This window comes from Carcharhinus amblyrhynchos, chromosome 10 (genome assembly GCF_965287045.1).
Source record: "Carcharhinus amblyrhynchos chromosome 10, sCarAmb.v2.hapA, whole genome shotgun sequence".
NCBI lineage: Eukaryota > Metazoa > Chordata > Chondrichthyes > Carcharhiniformes > Carcharhinidae > Carcharhinus > Carcharhinus amblyrhynchos.
In genome coordinates, this window is record NC_137333.1 from 59,277,167 (window position 1) to 59,291,041 (window position 13,875).

The 13,875-nt window shown below is 40.6% G+C and overlaps 1 protein-coding gene across 1 annotated transcript in view; it reads right to left on the reverse strand.

Moving 5' to 3' along the window:
* Window positions 1-433: 433 nt before the first annotated feature.
* Window positions 434-13,875, reverse strand: part of LOC145348975 (E3 ubiquitin-protein ligase RNF149-like) — a 45,935-nt gene continuing 32,493 nt past the window's right edge. Inside the window, exons 5-8 of the mRNA XM_080197143.1 lie at window positions 12,041-12,123; window positions 9,538-9,634; window positions 3,843-4,035; window positions 434-1,944 (exon numbers count right to left, since the gene is read on the reverse strand). Coding sequence (XP_080053269.1) covers window positions 1,874-1,944; window positions 3,843-4,035; window positions 9,538-9,634; window positions 12,041-12,123 — 444 coding nt within the window. The 3' untranslated portion in view covers window positions 434-1,873. The remainder of the gene's footprint in view (window positions 1,945-3,842; window positions 4,036-9,537; window positions 9,635-12,040; window positions 12,124-13,875) is intronic.

Here is a 13,875-nt window from a genome sequence, read left to right on the forward strand (position 1 = left end):
TGTTGGCACATAGTCATGCTAAAACTTTCATACAACAAACTGCATCCTGTCGTAATGCATTGCTGGCATTTAATGTGCTAAATAGAAAAGCCCCTATACTTTTTGGACTTCACTGTTTTGATCTGGGCCTCACTTTAAAAATAATTGCTAGTCAATTATGACCTGCACAATTTGCTATCCAGATTCAAATTTCCCTACAGTTCCGTACTTTTGCAACACTTCTGTCATTCCATGTGGTTAACATTGAATAATTTTATAACAATTAGGAATGCTTTGTTTTGTTATACTTGTTTTCAAATTACTGAGAATAATATAATGTTGTATCCTATCACAAGTGCTCCAACAGTTAATATACTTTCCAAAGTGATAGTCAAATTATTATACAAATAAAAGGTTTAGAGAATGATAAATTATTATACATTTATAAACTGTATTTTGTTGGCATAAGGCATAAGGTTTTATTGCTTTTTTACACCCGAAATGAAATAGAAGCGCAAGATCTTACTCTTTGGCCTAATTAGAAAATATTGCCACTTTCAAATCACGTCCTTTAGTTATTTTGTATGATTGGTGTCACATAATGCACATTGTAATTGGCTTTAACCTGATAAAGGTGCATCAGTGTTTCATATCTACTGAGGTTCTTAACTTTATCATTTTTTTTAATAGATATCCTTAGCAAACAATTTGCAAAATTTGTTCCAGGACATTTTGTTCAGGACATTGGGGTGGTATGGTGACACAGTGGTCATCACTGTTGTCTCACAGCTCCAGGGACTTGGGTTTGATTCCAACCTTGGCTATCTGTGTGGAGTTTACTCATTCTCGTCTCGTCTGCACGGGTTTCACCCGGGTGCTCTGGTTTCCTCCCAAAGATGTGCATGATAGGTTGACTGGCCATGCTAAAGGGGGATTAGGAGGGTAAATATGTAGGGTTACAGGGATGGGGTCTGGATAAGATGCTCTTTTGGGGTCAGTGCAGACTTGATGGCCTGCTTTTGCACTGTAGGAATTCTAGGATGTCTGCAGAACAGTTAATTCAACACAATATCTGGGCCTCAGTAAAATATATTCTGATCTAATTACATCATGAAGTCTTTTACAACAGCTGTGATAATCAGAATTTTAACATATGCTTTTTTTAATTCTTCAATATTTTTAGTGCATTTTGATTAAGAACATATTTCATCTTTATAGGTTTATCTATATAGGTTTACAGTTGCAAAATTACCATACAATATCCTTAAAGAGGAATGGGTACTTACAGACAAAACTACTAAACACTAAAGAAAGTAGAGGACCAAACCAGTACTATAGATTAATGCTTCTTTATAACATTATAGGCTCCTAGTTAAAATTATTGACAATACCTGACAACTGAGTACAGTACAAGTAACTCTTCAGCACTCAAAACATTTGTAAAATTGGTTAAGGTTAAATTCAATCAAAATAAGCATATGTACAAATATATTTTATAGGCTGCACAATACATAGAGAAAAATATTTAAAGACAAAATGGACACATTTGTAACCAAACAATGATTAAAAGTGATCAATTCCAGTTTCACCATAAGTTGAAAGTACCTTTATTTTCCCGAGAATGGAAGAACAGGAATTTGGCAGCGACTAAGCAGGAGTCCCATGTATTATTAAATCAACATATTCACTGCTATAAAGCATAATCCATTTGTTCTCCATTTCAACTAAGGTTATTTTAATCAGTTGGAGCTGCAATTAAATTAATGAAAAATGCATGACCTAGTATTTTGTTGTACATTAAACAGCATTTTTATTTCTGTTCTAGGAATCCACAAATGGCCTCTTATGTGCTTTAAATCAAAAGCGATTTCCAAATTATTTTCTTCAAAAATATTCATCTGGCATCTGGACATCCAATGGGACAAGACGAACTGTCATTATTTATTTGATTTTCTAAATTCGCTTCTAGAAATAAAAAGGAGAAAAAATAAAACTCTAGGAAGGTGAGAAGCTTTAAGTTTCAAAGACGAGCTGATCATACTTTGGAACAGATTACAAGAAGTAGTGAGAATTTCACCTCTATCGCCACATAACAGCAGTGCAAATTATTGCAGCACTCTTTCTTGGTAGTCACAGCATGGAGTGGAAATGATGTAATCAGGCTGTGTAAGCAGCCAACAACATTAAATACAAAAACAGGAAACGGAAATCACTAAAATAAAACTACTTAAAAAAATGTTTACGTAGAGCTAATGTAAATTAGCTATTAGTCTATAATGGGCAGCACAGTGGCAGAGTGCTGAGCACTGCTACCTCACAGTACCAGGTTCAATTCTAACCTGGGGTGACTGTGTGGAGTTTGCACATTCTCCCTGTGTCTGCTTGGGTTTCCTCCAGGTGCTCCAGTTTCCTCCCACAATCCAAAGATAGGTGTGTTGACTGGCCATGCTAAATTGCCCCTTAGTGTCAGGGGGACTAGCAGGGTAAATATGTGGGGTTATGGGGATAGGGACTGGGTGAGATTATTGTTGGTGCAGGCTTATTGGGACCAAATTGCCTTCTTCTGCATTGTAGGGACTCTAGTCTAATTAAAAGATAGGGAATATACATGGGGTGAAAATAAGCCAAAATATTCAGAGAAGACCGTTTTTAAAATTCTTAAAACGATTTAGCTTAAAAAAATCTACTAATTAAATCATTTCACAATACTCCTTTCTCAGAGCCATTCCTGTTGTTCACCAAATTTAATTAATCACAATTCCATTTTTATGTTTATTATTATATAAACGGTGTTCTCATACTCAAGCAGGGAGTAAGGGTGAGAAAGGGAAGTAATGGACCCAACACTAACTTTAGTGGTTACATGCCTTTAGGCTGAAATGCATCCAAAAAGCTTTATTCACCAACTTCCTTTAATTTAACCTCTGCTTCTGCACTATGTGAGCCTTAATTTTAACAATAAGCTTCCCATGCAGCACCTTATCAAACAATTGAAAGAAGTTCAATAAAGAATGCTAATGAGATGGACTATTCATGTTATTATTCATGAGACGTAATAATTTTGGTCAATGTTTGCATCTTAGGGTCATGAAACATTAGGCTGTTCATAAAATGAAAATATTGTTTTGTGCAAAAGTTAAATCAAAACTGCCATGTATTTTTTTAACATTGTCAGGGCAGAAAATAAAGGAACGGGATGTTCTTTGAGATTGATATATTTTAGGAGTCAGAGGAACGTGGTTGGGAAGCAGTACAAGGATGCAAAAGAAGTGCTGAAGAAGCAACAACAGGAGACAGAGAGAGAGAGAGAACGAAAGTCTTTTAATAAACAGCTCAGCCAAATGGAACACTGAAGGCAGAAGCCAGTTTGTGTAAAAGATAATTTTCTTCACTTAACCAAAGACCGTTCCCAATCTTGGTCATTTAAACTGCATTGTGTGCTAGTCACTGACTCGATTTGACCAATAGATGTATGAGTATTGTTTGGGAAATGGACAGGTCTTTGTAATGTTAAGGATTCCGGGGAAAATAGATGTTTATGGTCTGTGAAGAACTACAGGTTTGTGGTTAATTTTTTGTAGTACAAGATTGTTTCTGTGTGTTATTTCATTATCTTTCTTCTACTTTAATAAATAATTTTATTGTTGTTTAAAGAAAGAGGGGTTTGAGTTCTCACAATTTTTGCAAATGTTTCTTATTAATAATACATTACACGAAACCCATGTTTCCAGTTGAAACAATCTTGCACATAAAATCAGCTGGATTTTGTCACATTAGTAACACCACATGCTTTAATCTGTGGGACTTTACTTGAAGCTGAACTTCTTTTTATACAGTCAGCAACACTGAACAAGTATCCTTACCAATTAAAGCTGCAGCTTCATCCTCTTCCATTAGTCTATCATCATGCTGTAGTGACTCAAATGTTGGAGAACTTGGGAAGGTGCTTGTTTCAGCTCCTCCTCCTTCTTGTAAAGCAACACTTGAATTGCCAGCTGGGATACTGTCAGGTGCTGCTTCTGGTATAACTACTTCAACATTTTCATGTGCATCCACCTAGTCCAACAATTAAAACACAGCTGTAAGCAATAAAGACAATAACAAAAGACATTTAATGTAGAAAAACATTTCACGCCACCTTAGAGGCATATTTTTAAAAATACCAGAGCCAAAAGAGCAGAGATTAGGGCAAGCAACCAAAGCTTTGGTTGGAGAGGTGGGACTTTATGAAGATCATAACAAACGGGAAACTGGAGAAGCAGAGAGGTTTCAGAAAGAAACTTTGGAGTATGGGACTTATGTGGCTAAAGCAACTGCTGCTAATTGCGCAAAGGATTGAAGCACATGGGGCAGCATAGAGATGAGGAAAAGAAAAGGCCAGCAATGTCAGTTGTGGGATTCTGAATGTAACAGTGCATGGGGGAGAACAGACCTCATTGCTGGAGATGCCATGATTATCAGATAACTAGGAATGAAAACATTAAGAAGGATCTATCGCAAATGGGAAAAATGCATAGGGGCATTGGCCATAGTCTCTGTGGATTCCCATGCCAAAAGATTGCAGCGAGGTCAAGAGTTTGAGGAGGAATAATACACACAGGCACAGAGAACGCAGAGTGTCAATTGCACGGTTATTTGTGAAGGACTGCAGTTTGTAAGGACAGAGCAGGTCAGAGTGTATGTTTGATGACAGCTATTTTGGAAGGAAGTAATTTCATTTTGCAGGAGACCCAGTTAGGTAGGCAGCAGTTTAATTAGACTGCATCAACTGCACAGAAACATAAGAACATAGGAATAGGCCTTTGGAACCTGTTCTGTCATTCAACCAGATCATGGTTAATCTCCAACCTCAACTACTCCTTCCCAAATTAATACCCAAAATTCTATCCAACTGTGTCCTGATTACACACAATGCCTGAGTATCCACAGCTCTCTGGGCAAGAGATTGCCAAAGATTCCAATCAAAGAACTGGCAGTTCAGCATAATTTGGATATTCAATAGCTGAGAGGACACTATGGGGGCAGGCTGTCCTCCCAGCCAGCAAATGACCAGTCAGACAGGACCCAGCAAGTTGGGGTATGAGGGTGGTTCATGAGGGCATGAAGGGTTGTTGTGAGGTCAGCCATTGCCACAATGAGCTCCTTCATCTGCTACAGAGTGCTTGGTTAGGAGAATGAACACCACCCTCACCAACAAGCCCACACAATGGCCATCAGGACTCAAGAGGGCCAGAGTGCCCATTTGGCAGCAGGAAAAGGTCTGTATTTGACCATTTAAGTTGTTCAGTTGGCCTTCACCTGCTTTGCCACTGGTAAAATACCATAGCATTGGGCACTTTCACTCTGCCTTCCTTCACCTTTCCCCACCACCTCCCCAGTCCGTCCCTTTAGGACTGGTAAGTTCCAGTGCTAGATGTGGCTTCAACAATGTCCTGCACAACTGTAGTAAAACTTTACTCTTAGACACACATCCCTCCAACATCAAGGACTGAGTGGCCCCCGTGTCCCAAAGCAGTTTAAAGGACTTCTCACATTTTCATTTATATCTTCCTTTCCTTTCTGCCTTTCCTATCTCTGTTGCCCTGCTTATCTTTCCAATAGTCATGGGGATGGTTTGGAAAAGGTTTGCCTGAGGTTCCAGGTCCATGCAGTAATTGCTGTCTGCTGTGACGACTGCATCCTCAGCTGTGAGAATTCTCTACTCCTCTAAGTGTATCTGTAGGTTGGAGGATAAGCAGTTTATGAATTCCTCAGGCATTATCAAGTCGTGCAATCCCTAGTAAATGTGCTGGATTTTTACAGAGCAGATCTGCCGATGAAACGCAATGTTTCATCAGTTTGAACTCTCATGGGATTCTTAGTGGCATTAGAAAAGCATTGAAACATAGATGTTTTACAACACATGAGGCCATTCGGCCCATCATGTCCATAATGGTAACGAAGATCAGACTACCATAATCCCATTTTTCAGTGCTTGGCCCACAGTCCTGGAGCTTATAGCAGCACAAATGAATATCCAAATACTTGTTGAATGTTATGAGAGTTTCTGACTCAACCACCCTTTCAGGCAGCAAGTTTCAGACTCCCACTATCCCTGGGTGAAAAAAACTTCTCCTCAATTCCCCTCTTAGGATTCTACTTCTTACCTTAAATCTACGCTCCCTGGTTATTGAACCCTCTATTAATGGACAAAGTGATTTCCTATCCACCCCATCTGTGCCCCTCAAAAATCTTATACACGTTCTCCCCGTGGTTGCGTGGGTTTCCTCCGGGTGCTCCGGTTTCCTCCCACATCCCCCAAAGATGTGCTTTTAGGCTGATTGATTGGGTACTAAAATTGTCCCTAAATTGGACCTCCCTGATCCTCGCACGTTAGGCGTAGACTAAAATCATGAATAGGTCACTGAGATAGTAGGACGGCGGCGCGGGCTCGTTGGGCCGAAGGGCCTGTTTCCCGTGCTGTGTTGTTGTTCTTTGTTCTTTGTTTTTTGTCCATTAGGTCCCTTCTTAACCGTTGCTGCTCCAAGGAAAGGAGCCCCAGTCTATCCAATCTTTCCTCACAATACAGACTCTTCAGCCCAGGCAGCATCCTGGTAAATCTCCTTTGCACCCTTGCCAGTGTAATCACATCCTTTCTATAATGTTGTGACCAGAATTGCACAAAATACTCTAGTTGTGACCTAACCAGAATTTTACACAGTTCCAGCATGACCTCCCTGCTCTTGTATTCTGTGCCTTGGTTAATAAAGGCAAGATCCAAAATGTTTTCTTAACCACCACATCTACCTGCCTTTCAACCTTCAGGATCTGTGGATAGGCACTCCAATTTCCCTCTGATCTTCAATATTTTCCAGGATCCTACCATTCATAGTGTAATCCTTGACCTTGTTAGCCCTCCCCAAGTGCACTACCTCACAATTTTCACTGCTCTTCTCGCCTGTCTCTCCATGGGTATGTTTCCCACTCTTTACCACCCTACCTGGAATTGTTGGCAATGTGCCTCTGGGACTAACTCGTAGGCACTCAGGCCGGCAGCCTTGGTCTCTATAATTAGTGGGCACATCAGGCATTAGTTGTCGTCTCCCTCTCTCTCTCTCTGAGCTGCTAACTCCATTGCAAGTTTTCAGAGCTGGAATTCTTCTCTCTTCCTTTCCCTCTTCCCCTTTCTTTGTCTCTCTTGAAGAAAGAGCTTTTGAACTGCCTGCAAATGATTAAGTCCATGGAAGTGGCAGGGAGACGATGAGATTTAAGGGATGTTTGTGAATATGGATGAAAGAGAGTTATGAAGAAAAAAATTTAGGGAGGAGAAGAGGGTGCTGAATTTGGGGAAGAGACATTAAAGAACAACGTGATGGAGATTAAATCATTGAAGCTGATCCTATTCCTCTGGGGTCCACAAAATAATCTGATGCATGCTTTTGATGGTATAATGTCTGTGTGGAGCCTGCACATTCTCCATGTGTGTGCGTGGGTTTCCTCCAGGTGCCCGGTATCCTCCCACAGTCCGAAAGACATGCTGGTTAAGTGCATTGGCCATGCTAAATTCTCCCTCGTATACCCAAACAGGTGCCAGAGTGTGGTGACTAGGGGATTTTCACAGTAACTTCATTACAGTGTTAATGTAAGCCTACTTGTGAGACTAATAAATAAACTTAAAATCTGGTCAATGTTGGGATTCCTGGATCCACAGAGTAATGGCCTCACCTTCAAGCAGCACAAGAAACAGTGCCCACTACCAGTACTGCAGGAAGGGGTAAGGAGCCCAGGGACAACGTTAATATGGTCAGTTTAAAGGCCAGGGAATGGATGGTAGGCTATAGGGGCAGGGGATCCTGCATACAGTGTGTCCCTCTGCTAGGTGTCCCCTACCTAGACTGCCATCAGGCCCACCAAGGTACAGCTGGTAGCTTATCCACATGATGCAGTACCCGTCCGCTGGTACCCTAGCAATGGCAGGAAAATGAGATTGTTAAGTATCCAATTAAGAGCCTCAATTGAAGTCTGAGCATGAAGGTTTGACCCTTCCCAACCCTGAGCTAATTGGTGGAAAGTCTGGAAAGTGACAGGCTGTCCACTCCGAGCCTTCCTGACTGATTACATGGCATGACCCCCAACTTCCCAGCCCACTTCCAGGGACAGCATTATGTTCTGCCCAATCTATCAGGCCTCTGGTACACTTGATGTTGGCTGACATTTCAGAACAGTACTGTTAATTAAATGACCTGCTATCAAGGCAATTTCTAATATAAATATTGCAGAAAAAAACAAACTAACTTAAATGAGTGGTAGAAACAGAATAATCTGTCTCCTGACGACTGCAAAAATTTAGTGAGTGTCTAAGCCACATGGATGAAGAACCACAGAACCAATACAGTGCAGGAGGCGACAATTCGGCCCATTGAATTTACAAGAGCATTTCTCCTCCCACCATCAAGCCTGTGCATTTACCATGGTTAATCACCTATACATCTTTTGACTCTAGGTGGCAAGTTACCAGGGCCAATCTACCTAACTTGCACATCTTTGCACTGTGAGAGGAAACTGAAGCACCTGGAGGAAACCCATGCAGACACAGAAAGAATGTGCAGACTCCACACAGACAATCACCTAAGGCCAGAGTCGAATCTGGGTCCCTGATGCTATGAGGCAGCAATACTAACCACTGTGCCATTGACTGTGCTGTCAGTCCCCCTGGATTAGAGAAGTGAACATCAGTCAGAATTTCCACTTCTGTTCATTAGCTAGTGTCTCTGCTGGAAATCTTCAAGGACACCTGAGGGCTTGATTGTTATGCTTCCTGTGACTAAATAGCCTGCCAACATTTATTATTACGGGTCCTAAAGAATCCTTACCCTAATAAGGAAAAGTATCCAAGAGAAAAGACAAGGAAAAAGAAAGGGCTGGGGGCTGGAGGGGCCAGGGGGTGTGCAAAAGTGAGTTAATGATTATATAAACTGGCAAATATTCTCATTTGTCCTTTGGGAATTATTCAGTCTGCTTACTGAAAAATGTACAATAGCATATTCAGTAAAAAAATATTGCATTTCGGTAGGTTTTCATATCCTCAGGAAAACCTAAAGCACTTGCAGCCAGTGAAGTACTTTTGAAGTATAATCACTACTGCGTTACAGACAAATTCAACAGCGAAGTTTTATAAACAGCAATGAGATAGATGGAAAAGATAATCTGTTATGGTGGTGGTTACGTGATGAATGTTGATCAAGGAACAATGGAAACTCCCTGTTCTTCTTTGTCTAATGCTGCCAAGGGATCTATTAGAGCCACCTGTGCAGGTAAGCATAGTCCCAGTCTAGCATTTCTTCTAACTGATGGCATGACTCAACAACGCAGTACTTCCTTAGAGAGATGCTGAAATGTCAGCTGACATCATGTAATCAACTCTCTGGAGGGAACACTTAAGCCCGGTGTTTTGACTCAGATGTAAGTGTGCTACCACTGAACCAAGGATGCCACTTGATACGGCATTGTAAATTACACATTTTCTCTTTTAATTCAGAAAATCCATTATTTTCATCTAATTATTTTTCCATCACTTACCACAAAGCCAAGTGCTTTAATGACATCGAGTTTACACATTGGACAAGTTCGGTGCTCAAGAAGCCATGGATCAATACATATTCTGTGGAAAACATGCCTAAAGAACAGATAGAAATCATAAACAGGTTGTTATATGCACATCAACTGATTTCAAACCACAGCTAGTCAGCCATGTTTTGCTGATCAGGTTCTCCACAAATTAGTTTATAAATATTCCTATTAGATTTATATAAACAGGAGGCAAAGAATATCTAAGCATCTATTTAAGAATGTAACTTCTATTGCAACAATGTTGATAATTACAGCTAAGATCAAGTGTAGTATCGACATGCTGCACTTGGTTGAAGTTGTTAGGTTACATTTCAGCTTCATTTGAAGCAAGTCAAATTAAAGCCAGCTTGGATCATGTAGGTCAAGCCCAAGACAGGAGGTGAGAGCCCTGTCTTGTCAGCTTGGATCGGGAATGTCCCAACTTGTTGGGACTCTGAATTGGCTTTAATTTGACTTGATTGAATTGGAATAAAGTTTTAAAAAAAACACAATGACTGTGATACTCACAACTTGGGACTTAGTGCCCACACCAGCAGGAAACCTGGGCTCAGTGCACAGCTGGGTAGGCTTGAACCACCACACCCCCACCCCACCTCCGCACCCCCCAACCACTAAGTAAAATTTCTGTCGCAGAATGGACCGCTGAAATGATTCCAAATCCTGCCAGGTTACTGGGTGGGGCATGGAGGTTAAAGTCACAATGGCACTTCAATTTGCACAGCTGACAGGCAGGAATGCAGACATTTATCACAGGCCTACTTGGAATCACCATGCCAGGGTCATTTTAAGACTAAGATGAGGAGAAATTTCTTCAAAGTATAGTGATTCTTGGAATTTTCTACCCCAGAAAGCGGTGGGTGCTTAGTTGTTTAGTATCCAAGACAAGGTTGGATAGGTAGGTATTTGGATATCAAGGAAATTAAGGGATTGGAAATGGTGAAGAAAGGTGAGTTTGCGTAGAAAGTCAGCCATGATATTCTGGAATTGTGAAGTAGGTTACAAAGGTGCAATGGCCTACTTCAACTCCTATTTCTTATGTTCTCATATTCTCAATCAGAGGCTGCAGAGATCTTGGTAGGTTTTAGAAATGAAGGAGGTATCAATGCCGAGGCTTTAAATATGCTTTAATGATTTACAAAACAACCATTTGTGTAAGAATAAAAAAAAATCAACTCTTTGCCTATTTGGTTGGATCTATAAGCTGTGTATGTGACAGGACAATGTGAACAATCTGAAATTTTCTCAAAACTTGAATCCTCCCCATTTATGCAAACGTTGGAAGACATTTACGGTTATTCTGGGCTTCAAAGTCAAGTAGAAGACCCAACATCAAGCTGTAAATATTATACATGCTAAAAACTACCCCTCACCATCCACATTCATCTAATCTTGCTTTCATTTACTACACTACTATACAGTTGCTATCTTTTACCCAATACCAGTTGTTGACATTTCCAGGAATAAGTTCCCAAAATTAGATGTAAACGCATCCAAAAAAATGATAATCCACGTCATCCTGCACATTTCTGCCACACTGAAATGGTCAGATTTACATGCATGACTCAACAATGTTAAAAGCAAATTACTGAGGGCACTGGAATGTGAAACAAAAACAGAAAATGCTGGAAAACCTCAGCAGGTCTGACAGCATCTGTGGAGAGAGAACAGAACTAATGAGTAAAATCTTACTCAAAAATGCAGTATTGGGTGCAAAATGAAATATGGAGTCTTTTGCGCCAAGGGCGTGTTTTCACATCGAATCTTACAGCTCATTAGTATTCATTTCAATTCCCATAAGTTTCACACCGCTCCAGTGGCATCATCTGTCTGATCCACCTGCCGTGTAATGACTTATTTAGATGGAGCTCCCAAGCACTTGGGAGCTCCATACAAATGGCTCCCCAGCACTTATTCCACAACAATGGCAGGGGATGACAGCAAAGAAACCAGCACTGCACTTCACAGAGAGAACACTGACCAAACAGCTTAACGGAGTGAAACAAAGGCAAGAAACATACCAGGCTTGAAAAGCCTCCAAGTGACCCCTCCCAATCCCTCACCCCAAAATGGCGATTCTGAAACCTGCACCTGCAACCCCAGGTTGAACATATCCATGTTGAATTTGAACTTGTGTGTCTCTCCTGGGTCCTCTCTGGTGCCCCCTGAACAGCGCACACCACAGAGGGTGCTGGCTGTCTGAGTGTTCACCTCCATACACACACCCCCAACCCCCAAACCACCCAAAGGGCGGGGAAGATCAGAATTTGGAAACTCACCAGCGTGAGTGTGCTCTTTGGATTTTAGATCCACCACCATTTCTGCTGACGGGGAGTGTGGTGTGCTCAAAATTGCTCCCAACATTTCAAATCTGGATGCCTCAATTATGCAGACATGTCCTTTTAGGTTCAAATATTGAAACTAACGTATTACATATTTTATTAAAGGCACATACTTGCATGGAAGAATTCGCACAACGTCTCGGGATCTATACACTTCAATGCACACAGCACAACCATCAATGTCCAAATCTACTTCCTAATAGGGTAAAAGTGTGAAGTTAGATATCGTATACAAACTTCCTTGAAAATTATTTGTGTTGCAGAGAGGAGTTGTTTTCTACATTGAAACAATTAACATTCGTGCCTTTTAAAAGATAAGGATTAAGTTTTTTTTACACTGAACAAATATGTTTGATATAAAGGCAGATTTTGCGCATTTTTGGTTTTAAGCTGTAGATAAGACCATAAAATGTAAGTTCAGAAGTAGGCCATTTGGCCCATTGAGCCTGCTCCATCATTCAATGAGATCATCATTGATCTGATAATCCTCAACTCCACTTTCTCTCTTTATCCCCATAAGCCTTACTGATTAAAAATCTGTCTATCTCAGGCTTGCAGTGGTAAGGAGTTCCACAGATTCACTATCCTCAAAGAAGAAATTCCTCCTCATCTCTGTCTTAAATTGGTGATCGATTACTCTGACATTATGTCCTCTGGTCCTAGGTTCTTTCACAAAGGCAAACAACCTCTCAGCATCTACCCTGTCAAACCCCGAGAATCTTATATGTCTCAATAAGGCTGTCCCTCATTCTTCTAAACTCCAGTAGGACTAGGGGGCACAGCCTCAAGACAAAGGGGAGGCGGTTTAGAACGGAGTTGAGGAGGAACTTCTTCACTCAAAGGGTGGTGAATCTCTGGAATTCTCTGCCCGTTGAAGTGGTGGAGGCTGCCTCGCTAAATATTTTTAAGAAGCAGGTTGATGGGTTCTTGATAAGAGAGGGGATTAAGGGTTATGGGGAGAGGGCGGGAAAGTGGAACTGAGCCACGACAGATCAGCCATGATCTTATTGAATGGCGGGGCAGGCTCGAAGGGCTAGATGGCCTACTCCTGCTCCTATTTCTTATGTTCTTATGTTCTTAACCCCAACTCATAAAAAAATCCCTCCATATCTAGGATCAACCGAGTGAAACCTTTCTGGACTGCCTCCAATGCCATCTTTGTAATCTTTCCTTAGATAAGGGGACCAAAACTGTTCACAGTATTTCTGGTGTCATCTACTTCCAGTTTTTTAAAATTTTAGTGCCATTTTAGATAGTATTTAGCTTATTTTCCCCATATCGTCTATTTTAAGATGCACATTAGCTGGAAGGCATAATGAAAGAACTTGAGTATCATGTCATGGGAAATCACCTAAATAGTTCTATACAAATAGGGCAGTCGTATGGAGTAAACGTCTCACCTCAGCACTTCTCTGCCAGAGAGGATACTGGAATAGAATTTGATATGCAGTGTGCCTATTTTTCTTAGTGATTTATGGGCACAATACTGACAATTTTTGCTATAGGAAGGCACGGAGCCAGAGATGTGTTTGGGTCAATATTAAATTGATCAATACTTGTGGGTTTACCTAAAACTGACATTAGGCCGCTATGTATCATATGCAAAGGGCCTACTGCTTGATGAAGGAGTCCTCTGGAAGATTTAAGTTTGGATAAAGAATACTTTGTAGCAGACAGGTTACTATTAGTATAATCAGGCAAAGAGCGAATTAATGTTTCAGATGGGAATTTAGGTAAAGTATGCCAAGAGTGAAAACAGGTGACTTTCACGATGGATGGAATATAAGATTTAAAGTCAAAAACACAAACATAAAACATGAATTGGCAGGAATAGACTAGCTGGCGCATCAAGTCTGCCCAAACAAAACATTTCTGGTTTACTAGATCCCTAGGCAGAGAAAATGAGAAAACATTTCATTTATTTGTTTTAAATTCTATAATTTTCTTT